General features: G+C 34.8%; 1 protein-coding gene and 1 long non-coding RNA gene across 8 annotated transcripts; both read right to left on the reverse strand.

The window, feature by feature from the left end:
* Window positions 1-163: 163 nt before the first annotated feature.
* On the reverse strand, window positions 164-3627 carry LOC107928936 (NADP-dependent D-sorbitol-6-phosphate dehydrogenase). Its single transcript, XM_016860244.2, has 6 exons — window positions 3266-3627; window positions 1481-1575; window positions 1276-1393; window positions 984-1116; window positions 678-897; window positions 164-605 (listed from the first exon to the last, which is right to left on the reverse strand). Exons 1-6 carry the CDS (start codon window positions 3396-3398, stop codon window positions 375-377), a joined length of 930 nt encoding a protein of 309 aa, XP_016715733.1. The 5' UTR covers window positions 3399-3627; the 3' UTR covers window positions 164-374.
* Window positions 3628-16525: 12898 nt separating this feature from the next.
* LOC107928943 (uncharacterized) lies at window positions 16526-21342 on the reverse strand. 7 transcript variants are annotated; one of them, XR_001692736.2, is made up of 5 exons: window positions 21168-21342; window positions 20930-21094; window positions 20727-20827; window positions 20501-20623; window positions 16526-16691 (listed from the first exon to the last, which is right to left on the reverse strand). It is a non-coding gene; the product is annotated as an uncharacterized lncRNA (long non-coding RNA). The 7 variants fall into 7 exon arrangements; XR_001692734.2 differs by having other exon boundaries at window positions 20511-20623; window positions 20727-21094; XR_001692732.2 differs by having other exon boundaries at window positions 20727-21094.
* Between the last annotated feature and the right edge of the window lie 265 nt (window positions 21343-21607).

A 21607-nucleotide genomic window follows, 5' to 3' on the forward strand; every position in this document is an offset into this window, starting at 1 on the left:
TAAAACCGAACATAACCACCCCAAACACACCACCTTTATTCGAATATCCATTTGACTGCTCAACAAATGACACTTCAAATACTTTTCCTGATAGAAAGTCAGCCCCCTCAATAAGTATCAAATTTGAATGTCTTTTCCCTCCCAAAATAAAACAAAAGGAACGAAAGAAAAATTATTCTCAATCCATACAGATAAAACGTAAATGTCATAACATGCAAGAAACTTAGCTACATTTAAAAAAAAAAAAAAGAAACTTGGGCGATTGATGAATCTAATAATAAGTTTTTTCTTTGCTGATGCAAGTCATGGACTTTTTTTGCTCTTATTCTTCATAAAACGTAAGTCGCCACACACAGAATACCCGGCATCGCGCTCTAAGCATACAGATCGATGCCCCAAAACTTGGCAGGTTGATTGGTCCGATATTTCCGGTCAATGGCTTTGATTTTGTCCATGTCTTCTTTGGCTAACTCGAAGTCGAAAACCTCGAAATTCTCCTTCAATCTCTCGAACTTTGATGTCTTTGGAATTACTACCGTGTTTCGTTGGATTCCCCACCGGAGAACGATCTGAGCCACGGTTTTCTTGTACTTCTCAGCTAGCGCCTGAAACCAAAGGACATATGTACATTAGAAATAAACTTAGATGACCAAAACATCAGGTGGATAGTTTTGTACCTTAAGGACGGGATCATCCAAACATGACACTGTTCCAAACCATTCTGCATTAGCAGCAGCACCTCCTAATGGAGTGTGAGCGGTAACACAGATTCCGTGCTTCTGGCAAAATTTTACAAGACAATCACGTTGGAAGTAAGGATGTGTCTCGATCTGGTTTACAGCAGGCTTCACCTTGGAGTAAGCTAGGCAATCTCTTGTTAAAAAGATGTCATAGTTGCTGTATATGGAATTTGTATCAGATGCAAGTCTAAGGTTAAAAAAGATTTATGGACGCAACTCGATAGTCGAGACAGAATTTGAGACCTGATCCCGATGCTACGAACTAAACCCTTGGAAACCAAATCTTCCATCGCGTGCCAGGTAGTCTCCAACGATATAGTCGTGTCTATGTCCAGGACTCCATCCTTGTCCAAAGGACTGTCCGTTTGACCGACTCCTGTAGGCATAAAAAAATACAGCCAAAATCGAAGAGTGAGTAGTTTCCCAGTTGTTTCTGATGAGAGCCCTTTTAACCATCCAAAAAGAGTACGTTCAATCTTTTTTAAGTTTTCCATAAATGTATGCTAAACAATTAAAGAGGATAGTCGGGAATTACCAGTGTGCTTTACAGCAACGGGAAAGTGAACTAGATACAAATCCAGATAATCCAATTGAAGCTTCTTAAGACTGTCTTTACAGGCCTCAAGAACATGCCCGTGATCAGAATTCCAAAGCTGCAATCGAACTGGATAAGATAAGAACTACAAGATAATGAAGTATGAAGAGAAAAAAAGAAGATTTAAAGTTTCCATTGATCTAGCCTTGGTTGTAATAAAGAGGTCCTCTCTCTTAACAAGCCCAGTTTTGAATGCTTCAGACAATGCCTCACCAACTTCTGCTTCATTCTTGTAGTCAGCTGTAAAACACGGTATAGACGTTAGAGAAACATTAACACGACATAATGTCATTGACAATACATGACATAAAATCAAATAATTCTTGTACTGAAATAAATACTAAATCGTAAAACATCCAACCATCTTTCGATTTCCCAATCTGTGAAACTAAAGAACTATGGAACTCAAACCCAAGATAACTGCAGACATGGAGGAGAAACATGAACACAACATGTATGCCACTAACAATACATGACAATACAATCAAAGAATGTCTGTACTGAAATAAAGACTAAATCTTCAGATAACCAACTGTCTTTCGATTATCCCAATTTGTGAAACTAAAGAAATATGGAACTCAAACCCAGATAACTGCAGACATGTCATAGAAACACGCCACCAACAACACAATCAAAGAACGTCTGTACTGAAATAAAGACTGTATCTTCACATAACCAACCATCTTTCGGTTATCTCAATCTGTGAAACTAAAGAAATATGGAACTCAAACCCATATCATAGAAACACGAATACAACATATATGCCACTAACAATACAATCAAAGAATGTCCGTACTGAATTGAAGACTGCATCTTCACATAACCACCCATCTCTCGATTATCCCAATCAGTGAAACTAAAGAAATATGGAACTCTAACCCAGATAACTGCAGACAACTGAGACAACCGAGGACACATTGGAGACACATGAATAATGCCACCAACAATACATGACAATAAAATCAAAGAATGCCCATACTGCAATAAAGACTAAATCTTCACACATCCATCTGACTTTCAATCAGTCAAACTAAAATACTACAGAACACAAACCTGAGACAAACAGCGACTTGTCGGAGGAACATGAACACAACATATATGCCACCAACAATACACAACAATAAAATCAAGGAATGCCTATACTACAGAACAAAAACCCGAGACAGCCACAGACACATTGGAGAGACACCAACATGACATATATGTCACCAACAATACACGACAATAAAATCAAAGAAAGCCTATACTACAATAAAGACTAAATTTCCATATATACAACCAACTTTCAATCAGTCGGAGGAACATAGACATGACATATATGCCATATATGCCACTAACAATACATAACAACACAATCAAAGAATGCCTGTGTAACAATAAAGACTAAATCTCCACATATCTAACCAACTTTCAATCAGTCAAACTAAAGTCCTACAGAACACAAACCCAAGACAACCACCGACTGTTTGGAGGAATATGAACATGACATATATGCCACTAACAATACATGCCAACACAATCAATGAATGCGTATATTGTCCAACAACTGTCTCTTAGATTTCCCGATCTATGACCCTATAGTACTATAAGACTCAAACTCGAGGCTTCGCTTAGACGGTTCATGCAACCATACTTTAGCAGTCCCTTAACTCTATCCCCCAAATCATATAAACAAATAAACATATTAGCATAATAAAATCATTTTATTGTCCATAAATCTTCTTAAAATGTTATCATTTCCATAATTATTGTGATTACTTTTTTTTTCCCAAAACACTGTAACTGAGAAACTTCATCCAGTCACTAACATCCAGAATTTAACCAAAAAAAAAAGATCTCAGATATAATGAAACAGTATGAAAATTGCAATGATTTCATCACACTCTAATAAATGATTAAAATAATTAAAAAAAAAAAGAGCCCAAAGTACCAGCACAATCAAAATGACGATAACCAAGCTTGATGGAGTTGATGATGAGGTCTCTAACGTCTTTTCCATCCATACGCCAAACACCTAAACCAACCACTGGCATCTTAAATCCATTGTTCAGTGTGATCGCCATTTCCCCCCCTTTGGTCTCTGTAAATCAAATCTGCTATCTCTACGAAGGACTTGAAACGGTGAAATTAAAAAGGAGAATTCTTTTGTTTGCCGATTTTTTAGTTGGGCCTGCTGCCACCTGTTTACTCTTGGCTGCTCTATTTTGCCTTTATCCTATCTTCATATCATAATCAATGATAAGAATCGTCTGATTTGGGACTCTTGATCGGCTCCTTGGCCCAGACCCACTTAAATTTTATTTAATTTATCATAAATAAATTAGGCTTTTTTTATAAAAATAATTAAATAAAAAAATGTATGTAAACAGATTAATTATAAAATGAGATATTTTCTATAGTGAATATTGGTATTGGTATCGCCTAGCTGGTTGATGGCACCACTCTATTTTTTTAGAAAAAATAATTTTTTATTAATGTCGTCTGACATAGTGGTGACATTTGACTAAAATGTAATAAATCAAAACATTCAATGAATGATATAAAAATTTCCCTTTTAGATTGACTATTGTAAAAAAGAAACTTGGGGCAACTCAATGTCACATTTTAAGGGATAATCGCTTAATAAACCCTTTTTTTTCATAATAACTAATTTAAAAGGAAGAGTTTTCCCTGAATGTTTTGGTTTATCACACTTTAGTTCACTGCTATCGCTATCAAAAAGCGCCGATAAAAAATTATTATTTTTAATTAGGGTGGTGCTGCCAGCTAATCAGGCGACACTGATATTCACTTTAGAGAAAACATCCTATTTCGTAATTAATTTGTTTCTCATATACTCTTATATTTAATTGTTTTTTAGTATTACTTTTATAAAAAAACAATAATTCACTAATAATAGAGAATAAGTATAAATTAGTCAACTATGCTGAATTTAAAATGTCAAATTGTGCTATTAGTCCCTTTATTATGCGTAAATTGTGAATTTAGTTCATATACTATGACTTAGTTATTTTTAATTTATTTATTTTTAAAATTTAAAATTCCAATCTTAGCCTAAAACAGTAGCTGTTAATCTTATATTCTCACATGTGTGATTATATGTTAATTGTCAGTTTGCTATTTTTACATAATTCTCGCAAAAAAAAACACATGATTTTAGTTAATGAATTTAAAAATTATTGTGGGATTGAAACTTTAAATTTCAAAAAATATCAATATTAAAATCAATAAATTTGAAAAATATGAATTAAATCCGTAATGCTGTGGTATCTAAAGAATTTCAATAGTAATAGATACAAAAGCATCATCCTTTAAAACTAACATTTATGTACCTAGGCAATACTAGATTTGCCAATATCTCAACACATACATCGACAAAGACCAATCTTTATTTAGACACATTGATGCTGTCTAAATATAAAAGAGTCCCTAATACACTAGGGACATAGCTTAATCCTCTCTATGTGAAAGGCTCCAAATGCACTGAATTGAATCTAGCTTGGCATCTTCTTCAAATCAAATTCTAGCTTTTTTCAAGTTTGGCTCCTATTTCTTAAGTATCACTGGCTTATTTTGTATGTGTTAAGGGTTATGCTCTAGTACCTAAACCTTGGCTTTCAAAATTTTAAATTTACAAGTATACAAATTTTTTTCCATTAACTTGACATTCATAGCCCCATTTTCCCCGCATAATATATTGACCAATCTTTACATTCATCCAAAGTTTCGAGTCTTCTAAAGAAATGAACTATTAGGTATGTTGTTAAATCCGAATGTCTTCTTTAGAGACCTAGCATGATGGCTTTACAATAACGACTTCTTCCCAAACTGGGAAGGAAAAAATATAATGATTGCTTTGTGCTAGTAGCAAAAAGACTCCTCTAATCAAGCATGTGATTCTTCGAATTTAAGCAAAAGAAACAATAATTTTGAAGTAGAAAATGATGATCATGCAATTTTTATAATAAATTTTGAAGAACAAGGAAATATAGCAACACACAATAGTCCTACTAAAGCGCATCCAGAGCATCTCCCTAACATGCGCTTTTTCCCACTTTTAAAATATTACTTGGTTCTACTAAATATACAAGTTTATGCATAGTTCAAAACAATATTCAATCAAACTTATTTAACTGCTACCATTTTAGATTAGGATTGGAATTTTAAAATTAAAAAAAAGTATAGGGGCTAACATTGATTGATAAAGTATAAGGACTAAATTCACTATTTACTCAATATGTAGGGACTATTAACATATCTTGGCCTATCATAAAATATAAAAATTATTTCAGAAAAGAAAAAGTGTTCATTGTACTAGACACCACCAAACTATGACCCTTATTTTAAATTAGTCCCTAAATTATTGATGTTGTATCAATCAGGTATTTTTGTTATTAAAATTGGTATTTTAACTATTAAATGACACACCGAATCTTATGTAGCTAAATTTAAAGAGAAAGTTTTAAAGAAAAATAGAACGTTGTTGCATAACTTAAAAAACCTTAAAATAAAGTAAAATTGAAAAAAAAGAGTCAACAATAAATCTTTTGTAAAAAAAAACATTGAAAATCTCGAAATTAAGGTTTTTAAAAAAATCCATTTTTACAATATTCATTTTAATTAAAAATTTAATTTTAAATTATGTCACATAAGATCTGATGTGTCATTTAAAAGTTAAATTAGCAGTATTAGTAATGGAAAAACCTAATTAATATAACTTTAATAGTTTGAGATGTAATTAGAATGATTTAAAGTTTAGAGACTAGTTTAGAATGGATTCATGATTTAGGGATGTTTCGTGGAATTAACCCAAAGACAAAAAAAAATTCATTTTAAAAAATAGCCAAAAAAATAGAAATAAAACCTTGGAAATCGGCATATGCGAAATAAAAATCCAAAATGGGCCCAATTGCATAAATTGCCCACTTAACCAATTACCGCGCAAAATTAAAATGGCTGATTTCCTTCCCTCTTGTTTCCTTCATGCGCGGCAACAAGAAGCGGGGAGATAACAGAGAGATCAAAAGCTTTCGACTGGTTTTTTCGTCAGATGTACACGACACCGTTCTGGTCCAGTAAACCCGCAAATGTCTTCTTCTTTCACCGGCGATGAAACGGCTCCGTTCTTCGGCTTCCTCGGCCGCGCCGCTGCTCTCGTCTTTTCCTGTAACTAATCCTTACCTCTCAATATATCATTATTATTTTTAAATATTAGACCCCTTTTTAATTATTTTGATATTAAATCTGTTTTAATTTGACATTTATTTCATTTTCTGATAGTATTTTTTTTGGATCACTAATAGCAATATTTAGCGAATAAATTGAAAAAAGAAGGATCATAAGATTTTAATTTTTATTATGAATTTTGTATAAATTCGGTGGCATTTAGTATTGATATTTGAATTTGAGATATGAATAGTTACGAAATAAGTAATTCTGTTGATTGAGCTGAGTAAATATTATTTGTTTATATTGGAATTATATGACGGAATTCGCGTGAATTAGTCTTTTACATGTAAAAGATTACTGAAAACTTGTACTTTCATTGTAAATATTGTATAATTCAGTGGTTTGAAATAGATATTTGAATATGGGATATGTATATTTATGAAGTATAAGTTATTACTTTGATTCTGCTGAGTAAATATTGCACTCTGAAATTCAGAAGGGTTTGAATTGAAGCAAAGAAGTTAAATTAAACTTGTGAATTCAGGTATGGTGAGCTCCGTGCGGGACGGCTAAGAACGGCGCTGGTATGGCGTCGATGGGTGTGATGAGGCCTGAGTTGTTATGGCCAGTGTTTTGGGTATTTATGGATTGATCATTGCTGTTATTATCAATACTGGGATCAATCCAAAGGCCAAATCGTACCATCGTTTCGTTGGTTATGCCCATCTTTCATCCGGTCTTGATTGTGGCATCGCCAGGCTTTCTGCCGGAATGGCTATCCGAATTGTTGGTGATGCTGGTGTCAGGTATGGTGCTTTGATCCCTCTCATGTTCTTAACTTAGATTGCACGTTCTTGGCTAATTGATTAACACCAGAATGTTGTGTTGGTGGGAAAGTTTTGATTTATTCTTTTCATTTGTTGCTTTATGGTCCCATGGAGTTTATTAGTATAGTATGTTCTCTCCATATTTGGTTTACATGTGTAATTGAGCCTAGCTAAACTCAAGCAGTAAGAAGCTGAGGTTCAATGGAGTTTTATTTTCAAGGTCATAGCTTGATTTGAAACAAACTAACTTGAGTTTGATTTTATGCTTGATTAGGCTAGAGCTTGTGTTGTTCCAATAGGGTCGGAAGCGTGTAAATTATTGTACTAAAAAATCACACAAAGTTCAATTCCCAGGGAACAGAGGTGGATCACATGGATCTCTTAAATACCAAATCTTTCCTTAGACAGAATATCCCTTCTATAGTAATTTAATAGCACAATTAAATACTACTATTATACCCTCAAATATTGAAAGAAAAATAGGACAAGAAAGAACACAAGAGTTTTAACGAGGTTCGGTAAATTATACCTACGTACTCGGGCATTAACACCAGATGATAACTTTACTATCTTCAAAGTATTACAAACAAATAGAATTCCTTAAGAATTCTCAAATGGGAGAAAAAGAAAACTAAGAGAGAAAGATTGGTTGGGATGAATTGAAATGAGAAATGAGAAGGCCTATTTATAGTTGAGGTTTAAGGACCAAACAATAAATAGCCCATTATCTCAAGGACCAAAAAAAATTATCCCATGCCACTTTTTCAAAGTCAACTTTAGGGTGCTAAACTTGCACCACTTTGTATTGTTTGCCATTAATGTTGTCTCCCATTAATGTTAACAATCTCCACCTTGAAGATTTGATTAGGATAATCACATCTTCACACACTTCCTTCAACTCCCCAAATTCGATAAAGCTATCTTTTGTAGTGCCTACAAATGCACTCTCGAACGCCATACACCTGAAGGTGCTCAAATTCTCAGGATGTTAATCACGTTCAAACAATGATTAAACTTGACTGTTGTTACCACCTTGGTCATCATATCTGCGGGATTATCTGCTGTTGGAATCTTCTGAAGTAGAATTTTTCCTTTTTCAAAGACTTCCAGCACAAAGTGATATCTTACGTCGATATGTTTGGTTCTTGAATGATAGACTTGATTTTTCGCTAAATGAATAGCGCTCTGACTGTCACTATATAAACTTATGTGACTTTGAACAACTCTTAAGTCTTTCAACAATCCATTAAGCCAAATAGCCTCCTTAACAGCTTCTGTAACTGCCATATATTCTGCCTCTATAGTAGACACAGCTACTGTAGACTGTAAGGTAGACTTCCAACTCACTGGGGCTTTCGCAAGAGTAAACAGATACCCCGTAGTTGAACGACGTTTATCTAAATCACCAGCAAAGTCGGAATCAACATATCCAACTACAAACTGACCAAGTGCTTCATCCTGTTCAAAAATTAAACCAACATCTACGGTTTTTCGAAGATACCGTAGAATCCATTTCACAGCTTGCCAATGTCCTTTTCCAGGATCATGCATATACCTGCTCACAACTCCAACAACTTGTGAAATGTTAGGCCGCGTACACACCATCGCATACATCAAACTCCCAACTGCATTAGCATATGGGACTTTTGCCATATATTCTCTTTCTTCTTCAGTTTTCGGAGATAATTGAGCACTAAGTTTCAAATGAGAAGCAAGTGGGGTACTTACATGTTTTGTGTTTTCATTTATACCAAAACATTGTAATATCTTTTTCAGATATTGCTTCTGATTCAAACAAAGCTTGCCTCTCTGTCTATCTCTACTTATCTCCATGTCGAGAATCTTCTTGGCCTCACCTAGATCTTTTATCTCGAACTCTTGATTCAACTGAGCCTTCAGCTTATCTATCTCTTTTTAGCTCTTCGAAGCGATTAACATATCATCAACATACAAGAGTAGATAAATGAAAGATCCGTCATGCAGCTTCTGCAAATACACACAATTGTCATATTTGCTTCTTGTGTACTTCTACCTTATCATAAAGCTATCAAATCGCTTGTACCACTGCCTCGGGGATTGCTTCAATCCATATAGCGATTTGTTCAGCTTACAAACCCAATTTCTACCACCAGCATCTGTGTATCCTTCGGGCTGAGTCATATAGATCTCCTCTTCTAACTCACCATGCAAGAAAGCCGTCTTAACATCAAGTTGAGCTAGCTCCAAATTCAACTGTGCTACCAAGGCCAACAAAATTCTAATGGAGGAATGCTTCACAACAGGGGGAAATACATCATTGTAGTCAATTCCCTCCTTTTGAGCGTAGCCTTTAGCTACCAATCTTGCCTTGTAGCGAATATCCTTTTTGCTAGGAGATCCATCTTTCTTTGCGAATACCCACTTGCATCCGATTGCCCTTTTACCTTTCGGTAATTGCGCCAACTCCCAAGTATTGTTCTTCCGGAGAGACTGCATTTCTTCATCCATGGCGCTTTTCCATTTATCACTTTCTAAGCTTTACATTGCTTCTTGATAAGTGATAGGGATATCATCAACAACGGGAAGGGCGTAGGCCACCATATCAGTAAATCGAGCAGGTTTACGAATTTCTCTCCGTGGCCTTGCAACTGCAACTGGTTCTGGTGTACTTAGTGGTTCTTGGGTCAGAACCTCTTCAACCTCTAATTCCTCCATTGTGGCTGGAGAATTAGACTTATTAACTGGGCAAATCCCCATCTGCTTAAACTCCACCTGTTTTGGAGTACACTCCACCTGCTGTGGAGTATTGCTCGTCTGAATATCTTTATCTGCTACCTTTTTCAATGTGGCAGATTCATCAAAGGTAACATCTCTGCTACAGATCATTTTATCTGTGCTTAAGCACCAAAGACGAAATCCCTTCACTCCAGAAGTGATTCCCATAAAGAGAGCTTTCTTTGCCCTCGGATCTAACTTTGACTCCTTCACATGGTAATATGCAGTGGATCCAAACACATGTAAGGAATCATAATCTGTAGCCGGTTTTCCAGACCATACCTCCATAGGAGTTTTTCTTTCTAATGCAGATGATGGCAAACGATTAACAAGATGGCCAGCGTATGTCACAGCCTCAGCCCAAAATTGCTTGCCCAACCCAGCATTGGACAACATACATCGAACTTTCTCCAGCAATGTTCGATTCATACGCTCTGCCAATCCATTCTGCTGTGGTGTATCCCCAACTCTTGGCACACATTGAAGAACGGATCACTTTTATATTCCCCTCCATTGTCCGTCCTAAGCCGCTTGATTTTCTTGCCAGTCTGGTTTTCGATCATAGTTTTCCATTTAAGAAAAACTCTAAGCACTTCATCCTTAGTTCTCATGGTATACACCCAAAATCTTCTGGAAAAGTCATCAACAAAAGTAACAAAGTAGTGTTTTCCTCCCAATGAAGGTGTCTTGGAAAGCCCCCACACATCTGAGTGAACATATTCCAAAATACCTTTTGTATTATGGATAGCAGTACCGAATTTCACTCTCTTTTGCTTTCCCAGAACACAATGCTCGCAAAATTTTAATTTGCAAGCCTTTGCACCTTTCAACAATCCTTGCTTTGCCAGAATTTGCAAGGATTTTTCGCTGGCATGTCCCAACTTCATATGCCACAACTGTATTGAGTCCAATTCTTTGTTGCCGGAAGCTGCGGCGACTGCTCCAATAACTGTACTACCTTGGTAGTAATACAAGTTATTTTTCCTGATGCCCTTCAATATCACAAGTGCGCCAAATGTCACTTTCAAAACCCCATCTCTCATAGTAACAACTGAACCATTGGATTCCAGGGCTCCCAATGAGATGAGATTTTTCTTCAAACTGGGCACGTACCGAACATCAGTCAGAACTCTGGTTGATCCATCTTTATTCTTTAATTGGATTGAACCTATCCCAACAGTTTTACAGGCATTGTCATTGCCCATATAAACAACTCCTCCATTTAGTTCTACTAAATCAGAGAACCACTCCCGGTTAGGGGACATATGATAGGTACAACCCGAATCCAATATCCACTCATCTGAATAGAACGACGATGATGATGCAACCAGTGATAGTTCAGAGTCACTGGTATCATGCTTTGCAACACAAGCATCTACAGCAGCTTTTCCCTTATTCTTCAGCTTTGGACAATTTTTCTTCCAGTGGCCTTTCTTATGACAAAAAGCACATTCATCTTTCCCGAGTCTGGACTTTGACTTTGATCTCCCCTTTTGAGTTTTCTTCCGAGTGTATGAACGACCTCGGACTACTAAAGCTTCTGTATCTCTGATTGAGTTTTCCTGTTTGTCCTTCTTTCTCTGTTCATAACTGTATAAGGCCGCACAGACTTCGCTCAGAGATATATCACTCCTGCCATGAAGTAGAGTAGTTTCTAGGAACTCAAACTCCTCAGGAAGTGACTCCAACAGCATCAAACCCAAATCTTCATCTTTGAATGTCTCATCCATATTCAGCAAATCAGTGACTAACTGATTAAATTTGGGGATATGATCATTCATTGTGGTACTTGGGACGTATGTGAAGCGAAACAGTCTTTTCTTCAAGTGGAGCTTATTTTGACTGTTTTTCTTCAAAAATTTTTCTTCAAGTGCCACCCACAACTTATTTGCAAAAGTCTCCTTTGAAAAAGCATACCTCTGCTCTCGAGAAAGGCATGATCGAATTGTGCCACATGCCAACCGATTGATCGCCTTCCAATCTTTCTCCTGTACATCATCTGGTTTCTCTTCATCAATGGCAATGTCTAGACCCTGCTGAAAAAGGGTATCTAGAACCTCACTTTGCCACATACCAAAATGGCCCGTGCCATCAAAGATCTCCACGGCCAGTCTTGCATTTGCAATTGTCGGTCTTGTCCACATGGACGATGTTGAAGCTCCTACACCGACTGTTTTCTCCATAATCTTTCAATATACCTAAGGAAATCTTTTCTGATGTGGAAGATCAGTTCAAACTGCAACCACAGAGCATACTACGATTAACCTTCGGCTCTTGATACCACTTGTTGTTCCAATAGGGTCGGAAGCGTGTAAATTATTATACTAAAAAATCACACAAAGTTCAATTCCCAGGGAAGAGAGGTGGATCACATGGATCTCTTAAATACCAAGTCTTTCCTTAGTCAGAATATCCCTTCTATAGTAATTTAATATTACAATTAAATACTACTATTATACCCTCAAATATTGAAAGAAAAATAGGACAAAAAGAACATAAGAGTTTTAACGAGGTTCGGTAAATTATACCTACGTCCTCGGGCACTAACACCAGATGATAACTTTACTATCTCTTTGAGTTTTCTTCCGAGTGTATGAACGACCTCGGACTACTAAAGCTTCTCTATCTCTGATTGAGTTAATAATGGAAGACAATTAATAATGGTTGCCATTAACATTAATGGGAGACAATCAATAATGACAACCACCAACTTTGGAAAAGTGGCAAGGGATAATTTTTTTTTGGTCCTTGAGATAATGGGCTATTTATTGTTTGGTCCTTGAACCTCAACTATAAATAGGCCTTCTCATTTCTCATTTCAATTCATCCCAACCAATCTTTCTCTCTTAGTTTTCTCTCTTCTCCCATTTGAGAATTCTTAAGGAATTCTATTTGTTTGTAATATTTTGGAGATAGTAAAGTTATCATCTGGTGTTAGTGCCCGAGGACGTAGGTATAATTTACCAAACCTCGTTAAAACTCTTATGTTCTTTTTGTCCTATTTTTCTTTCAATATTTGAGGGTATAATAGTAGTATTTAATTGTGCTATTAAATTACTATAGAAGGGATATTCTGACTAAGGAAAGACTTGGTATTTAAGAGATCCATGTGATCCACCTCTCTTCCCTGGGAATTGAACTTTGTGTGATTTTTTAGTACAATAATTTACACGCTTCCGACCCTATTGGAACAACAGCTTGAGTTCAAAAAATAACAAATATATATTATAAAATAAAAAGTTTGATTAGTCTTGCTTGATACTTCAGTCTAGTATTAAGACGCTCCAGTTCAACTACTTCGATAATTTTAGCTCTTGATAGTAATCAAACTGAATTTAAACAATTTTTTAATCGAATATGAATAGCTTGTCAATTTAGGTGTCTCATTTACACATTAATTTGAGTTGGATATTAAAATCTATGTTGTCCTCAACTTTGGATAGGGTTCTTAGTTTGATATGCCCTTGAGATTGCTCATCCTATGTTGCTCCGAGTCTTCTTTCCTTTAAGTTCCTATGTCTGACATTTGTGTTGAACACATTTTTTATCATGAGTGTAGGGATATGATCATCAAAATATGTGTAAAACTAAGAAAAAATGGAACCATGACATATGCATTATTATATCCGAGACACACACTTGAGTTGTTATCATATGAAAATTTCCAATTGTTATCATCTTGTGTTCTCGAGCTGAGTAAAGATGCTCGCAATCTGGTTTAGTAGGGTGCTATATGTTGGCATATCTGCAAAATAAGTTTTAGTTTCAGGTAAGGAACTCTGTAGAATGAGATAATTTATTTTACAAAACTTAGGTCTTTAAAATTGTACTAATTTTCAATCGATTTGACCAGGTTCAATTCAAACAACTTTGATTTGAGATAAAATTTGTAAAAACTTCAATATTATTATTAGGGTTTGTCTTTGATACATGATATAGCATTTGGTTTGAAAGAATTTTTTAAGTTTTCATTTTCTATTTTTGGAGAATTGAAAAATATATTTAATAAATAAAAATAGATTTTTTTTCAATAATGAAAATAGTGAAAATTATTTATTTTTCAAAATAAAAATGAAAAAGAATTAAATTAAAATATAATTTATTAAAAATATATTACAATAGTAAAATAAAACGCAACAAGATAAGAAAAGGTTTAAAGGTAATGTTTCTAAAGAATTTGAACTAGGGTAAATTTAATGCATAAAATGAAAATTAAAAAATCTCTTATTTCCATTTTTTTTCTTTTTTTTCAAAACATTTTTATTGAAAATAATGAAAACATGTTTCTTATTATTCTCTAATTTTCATATATTTTTAATTTTCAAAAACTATTTTTTAAAATTTTAACCAAATATATTTTCTTTACTATTTTTCGTTTTCTAGAAAAATAAAAATAAAAATAACCTTTATTTCCTGAAGCTAAATGCACTAACTTTTTTTTGTAAAAAAAAATAAATGCACTAAATTTTTTCAATTTGGTTTATGTGAAATGTGATATTTTAATATTGTATAATTTCATCACTTAAATTTTTCTTAAAAATGTAACTATTAAGTGATGATGTGACACAATATCATTATATGGACTAGAATTGAGGAAAAATTGTCAAGTTCTATTATTAATGTGGATAAATACAATTTCAAAGATTAAGTTGGATAAAGTTATTAAGTTTAGAGATTAAATCTTATTTTATCTTGTAATTATGCTAATAATTATTATGAGTTAAATGATATTATCTCAATTACAAAAAATACAATAAAAATAAAAAATTCCTTAAATTATAGTAATAAAATCAGAGTACTTATGTAGTTTTAGTTTTTTGTTTTGAAAATTTACCCTTTTTAACATATTGCCTATTTTTCTAATAACTTCCTAAATTTTTAAAGATAACTATATATATACCTTTTCAAGAAAATTTAGTGGATGTAATTACAGCTTCCCCATTTTAAACAAAATTATCTGCTTAAAATCACTATTTTTTTTTCAAAATGTATATTTTGAAAAAATTATTATTTTCAAAAATACTATTTTATTACTGATAGAGTGAACGTCATGAATTCTGGTTTATATATTGTGCATGGATTGAAATATATAATTTTTAATACTAGTGGTCTCAATTTAAAACACGTGGACAGGGTGGTGGCCCAAAGCACGATCCCAGAATTGATGGATGAAAATCGTTTGAAGGCTGCTTTCATTGTTTCTTTTTAGTTTTACCTCCCCACCTTTGAATCTCATTAAATAAGTAACCTTGTTAAGAAAACAATATCTATGGTCACTCATATACATGGGTCAATTGTCATACAGATCAAACGATTTTAAGAACACGACATATGACCTGTCAGTCACGTCCAAACACACATGTAAGAGGTGCACTATGACTAAAGCTTCCAAGCCTTCGTATGTAGGCACTTGCCAATGGATATATAAGACCATAAATAACATTAGATTGACAATGACTGCGAGATTTCTAAATGGTATTACGACAATATTTTTCAACAAAATTCAACACTTTCTGAAACCTCTTAATGTGTGAATGGTCATAATCCTCCTATCACTCATATTGTATAAAATATTAAAATAAATCTATTTTAAAAATTAAGATTGTATTATTAATTTTTCATTTGAAAGGTCAATATCTTTTATTATTTAGTTGAACTTTTCCCCGTTCACATATTTTTCAGTCTTTTTACTTGCCACCTTTAATGGATAATAATCCAATTATCCAAAAGAAAGGAAAGATAATCCAAAATAGAAAAAAAGGATTTTTGGATGATAGTCTAATGGTATTCCACAAAACTTTAAATGTAAGATGCATAAGAATGCCAATTTTTTAATTTAATTTCTAAATTTAAATTCCACAAAAAATGTGATTGTATAATCCTTTGAAATTATATCATGTCATCACATATTAAGAAATGGTAATTTTAAAAAAAAACATTAGGTAAGATGATCTAATCTTAAAGTGTCAAATCATCACATATTAATAGAATTAAAAATGTATGGATCAAATAGAGAAAATTACCAAATTTCAAAAATAATATGAACCAAAAAAAATTTTAAAGATCAAATTGAAAAAAATAACCAAATTTATATACTAAATGTTACTTTTTTTTCCTATGTAGAATACTGCTAACTTCAATATACGATGATTGTTATTTATGAAAAGCCACCATAAAAAAATTAGTGAACAAATCATGGTGACAGCAGCTTAGCACTCACGGATTTATTACCCACCGTAATTAAACAACACACATTCGCCTTGACATGCTAACACGTGTTTGCCCGAAAATATGAACAAATTGTCTAACTGATTTATTTTAAATTCATAATTGTTGAAAATGTCTAAAACGATTTGGTTCATTCAAAATAAAAATTTGTTTTAAGATTTAATGGATCTTTCTGTTCGGAATCTTTTCTAAAAAAAGTAAATACATCGATGTGCCAACAAACTTTAATTTTTTAAATTATTCTTTAAACACGTTATCATATAATTAAATAAATATTTTTACAGTCTGTTACCCTAACACGTTTGTGTCTGCCGCCTTTGGCAAGATTTTAGGTTTTTTGTTCTTTTGTCTTTCTTTTTGGCTTACGGCGTTGTGTCCCTGAAAATTATGGAGAATGAATTAGCCCAATTATCGATCAACAAAGAGGAAGATGTTATTAAAATTCAAGAAAATCCAGGTACGAAAAGAAGTCAGGAGTTTTTTCAATTAGTGGGGTGTTTTCTTACAGCGAGTATAATTCACTTTCCAACTATGAAAAGTACTATAGCAAATCTATGGCATCCTGTTCGAGGAGTTCGCATTCGGGATTTGGGAGAAAAAAGGTTGTTGTTCCAATTTTTTCATTTTATGGATATGTAGAGGGTTTTGAAAGGCTCCCCATAGACCTTCAATAATCATCTATTGATACTTTATAGACTGCGATGGAGGGAGGATTCGTTGCAGGTCTCTTTAGTGCTAACCCTTTTCTGGGTTTAGATACACGAAGTGCCTATTGGTTTGTTTTCTGAAAATTTAGTAGTGAATCTAGGGAATTTTTTGGGAATTTTTTGGGGTATTTTATGGAATATGATGTGTCAAATTCAGGGAAAGAAAATAGAAACTTTATGAGGGTCAAATTTTATGGAATATGATGTGTCAAATTTAGGGAAAGACGTCCTTTGAAAAGAAAGAAGTTAATCGAATTTTGTGGAAGACAATCATATGTCTGTTTTAAATATGAAATATTGACTCTTTTCAGCTTCTATTGTGGAAAACTGGGCCATAATGACTCGTTTTGTGAGGCAAAATGATGACTGGAGTGGAAATAGCTGAAATGGGGTGGGATTTATCAATAAAAGCACAATCCCAAATAGCTCTGACTATGAATAGTGTCTGGCTACAAGAAGAAGGGGAGGGGGGTTCAGACGGGATTCAGGAGGCAAACAAGAGATTTACGAATGGACCACAGGAAGAGTTTTGGGAAGGCTGTTGATCCAGTTCTCGGTATTAATTTGGAAGGTGGTTTATTATGTGATGATGCAAAGCAGGTTAGCTCACTGACAGACCATGGTCAACATGCGATACATCATGACTTAGAGGATGTAGCCTTAGTAGGAGAAGAAGGCAAAAAAAGATCTAGAAGGGAGAGCGACGACTTATCAAAGACTGAGGAGTTAAATTCCCCGGCAAGAAATAGGAGATTAATGGATCTTAATCATTTGTCATCGGCGGTGCCAAGAGGCAAGCCGACCGGGCATTATGAAAATAATAAGTTGGAATGTTTGTGGATTGGGGAGTCCACGGACAGTTAGAAGACTTCGGCACTCGCTGAAGACTTGTGATCCCCACATAGTCTTCTTTATGGAGACTAAACTTTGCAGAAAACAGATGGAAAGAGTTCAGCGGAGATGTGGTTTTGTGAACGGAATTGAGGTGGACGCAGAGGGAACTAGAAGAGGGATATGTTTGGCATGGAAGAATGGCGTTAATATTTCTTTAAAAAATTTCTCTAAAAGGCATATTGACGTGATAGTCCATGACGATGAGAGGGAAGTTATGTGGCGTTTTACAGGTTTCTATGGTACCCTGTACGCACAAGATAAAGAAGATTCATGGGCTGTTCTGAAAAATCTCTCTAATGGAGATAATATACCATGGTTAGTATGTAGAGATTTCATTGAAGTCATGAATGGAAATGTTTCAGAAGGTGCTGGAGTTTTGTTAATTGAATGATGTGGGTTATTCGGGCAGATGGTTCCCATGGGAAAGAGGCATCTCTCAGAAACGAATATATGAGAACGGTTGGATAGGGGGTGGCAAATACGGAATGGATTTCATTATTTTCAGACGTTAAAGCTCAACATTTGGTTCATTCTTTTTCTGATCATTGTCCCATTTTAATTGATACTAAAAAGGAAACAAGACGACAAAATGAGAATATATTCAGAATTGAAAACTGGTGGTTTTTGGAGGACTTATTCGTTGCTGAAGCTGAGCAGCTGTGGAAGATGACACCAGGTAATTTTTTGCAGAAGACGAAAATCCTAATGAAGGGGCTTGAAAATTGGGCTGGAAAAATACAAAACAAGAAAAATAGAAAAAAGAAACTTTTAACAACAAAGCTATCTGAGCTACTCGACGCTGAAAGGGACGACATTAACATGGAGGAGATGATCGATACGAAGATTCAACTAAATATGGAGTTTGAGAAGGAGGAAAGATATTGGGAGCAAAGGGCTCAATTGAATTGGTTAAAATTAGGTGACAAAAATATAGCTATTTTCCATAGTCAAGCAACCCAAAGGCAGAGAAAAAACAAGATCAGGAGGTTACAAAATGCACATGGAAAGGATACAAAAGATCCCCAAGAAATAGAAGAAATAGCAAGATCCTACTTCCAGAATTTATTTGCTTCAGAAAATCAAGAGAATCTCGACTATTTACTCTTGGGTATTGGTCGATGTATCTATGAAGAGGAAAATAAAAAGCTGACTGCGCAATAAACAGGAGAAGAAATCCGCGATGCTTTGTTCGAGATGGCACCCACTAAGGCACCAGGCGAAGATGGATTCCAAGCTTTATTTTATCGGAAGTGTTGGCATTTTATTGGAGAGGATGTAGTTTCCTTCTGTCTACAACTCTTGAATGAAGATATGGAGGTTAGTTCAATTAATACAACTCATATTGTGCTTATTCCAAAAACTAATAATCTGGCTAATATGACACATTTTAGGTCAATTAGTTTATGCAATGTCATTTATAAAATAATGGAAAAAGCTATAGCGAACAAATTTAGAGGAGTGATTGATAAATGCATTGATAGTGCACAAAGTGCCTTTGTGCCAGGAAGATTAATCTCAGATAATGTTCTGCTTGCTTACGAGATATTGCATTCCCTAAAATAGAAAAGAGTGGGGAAAAAGGGCTATATGGCTGTAAAATTGAACATGAGTAAAGCTTAGGATAGAGTTGAATAGAATTTTATTAAAGAAATAATGTGTCGAATGGGTTTCGCTCGAAGTTGGATTGATACTATTATGAATCGCATGACTACCGTTTCTTACAAGGTTGTGGTAAATTGAAATGTTGGGGTGACATTTAGTTCATCGAGGGACTTCGACAAGGTGATCCTTTGAGTCCATTTCTTTTCTTAATATGTGGGGAATGCCTTTCCAGTCTTATGAGAAAAGCAACAAATGAAGGTTTTTTGAAGGGTGTCAAAGTAAGCAGAAGAGGACCACATGTATCACATTTATTATTTGTAGATGATTGCATTCGTTTTGGGGAGGCAACATGTAGAGGGGCTAATACAATCAAAGAAATCTTAAGTGAGTATAAAAGAGGTTCGGGACAGTGTGTGAATATGGACAAATCAACTATTTTTCTCAGCAAAAATACGACGGCAGAAGAAAGAAGTCAGGTGGTAAACTTGCTAGGAATCCAAAGCTCAAATGAACCAGAACGTTATCTAGGTTTGCCGACCATGGTAGGACGAAAAAAGAAGGCTTCTTTTCAGGCTTTGAAACATAGACTAAGAGGGCATATTGATAACTGGAACATTAGATTTTTATCGCAGGGCGGGAAAGAAGTTTTCATCAAAGCTGTATTACAGGCCATCCCGACATATTCAATGGCTTGCTTCTTACTCCCAAAAATTTTATGCGAAGAAATGGAAGGAATTATCGCGAAATTTTGGTGGAAAAAGGGTCAAGGTAAAGGGGAATTCATTGGTGCTCTTGGAATAATCTTTGCAATTTAAAAGAAAAGGGAGGTTTGGGTTTTCGTAATCTCAGTCAGTTTAATATTGCGTTATTAGCCAAACAGGGGTGGCGTCTTTTTAATTATCCAAATTCACTTTTAGCAAGAGTCTTTAAAGCAAAGTATTATCCACAGTCTGTTTTTTTAAGTGCAGAGTTTGGGGAATTTACCTTCTCTTACCTGGAAGAGTATCTGGGCAGTAAAGAAACTCCTCCTTCAGGGGCTAAGTTGGAGAGTTGGGAAAAGAAACAATGTTTTCATCTGGACAGATCGGTGGATTCCAAGGATTGAACCTAGTACATGGCAGAATGAAGATGAAAATAGGGAGCTAAAAACAGTATCAGATTTAATTGATGGAACAAATAAGAAGTGGAAAACGGAGGTCATTATTAGTACCTTTCAATCGGATATAGCTAAAAAAATTTTGGAGATACCACTTGCAGAAACGGACAGTGAAGACTTGCGCGTTTGGAAAGGTAAACCGACCGGAGAGTTCTCTGTACGGAGCACCTATAAACTATTACAAGAAGTTGATTTAATTTCTAATAACTTATTACAGACTGATTTTAAAGAATTCTAGAGAAAGTTATGGGATTTACAACTTCCATCAAAAACTCTACTGTTTGTCTGGCGGATATCCTGGAACTATATTCCTACACTAGCCAACCTACGATACAAGCGAATAACCACAAATGTGAGATGCCCTCGATGTGGCTTCGGGGAAGAGGACAACTTCTATGTATTCCAGTAATGCCTTACAAGTACTGAAGTTTAGCATAATATTAACATGGATTGGGTTACATCATATTCAGATCAAAATACCAGAACATGGCTTACATGGGTATTTGCAAAAGGAACTAAGGAACAGTGTCAGATGTTTTGCTACGCTTTATGGATCATATGGAGCTCATGAAATCAAATGGCACATGAAAAAAAACACGCATTAGAAAGGGACCTTGCACAGAAAATAGAGAGCTATATAGCAGAACTTGAAGGAGTGGGTAAAGAAAGATGTACCTTGAAGACTGCCAGAATATAGAGACATACGGAGGAGAAAACGGAGGACACAACACAATTTGATGCAGCTTTTGATGCAAACAGGTCCAGATCGGCGTCGGGGGTCATTGTATGAAACCGGATAGGAGAGATGAGAGTCTTAAAAACAACCCTTCATTCCAATGTCTCATCCCCATTTCTTGCAGAGGCATTCGCTTGTCTACAGGCAATCAAGCTGGGTATTTGACTGGGCCTCCGATCAGTCACAATAAGGGGAGATT

This window comes from Gossypium hirsutum, chromosome D01, assembly GCF_007990345.1.
Source record: "Gossypium hirsutum isolate 1008001.06 chromosome D01, Gossypium_hirsutum_v2.1, whole genome shotgun sequence".
In the NCBI taxonomy this organism is placed as follows: domain Eukaryota; kingdom Viridiplantae; phylum Streptophyta; class Magnoliopsida; order Malvales; family Malvaceae; genus Gossypium; species Gossypium hirsutum.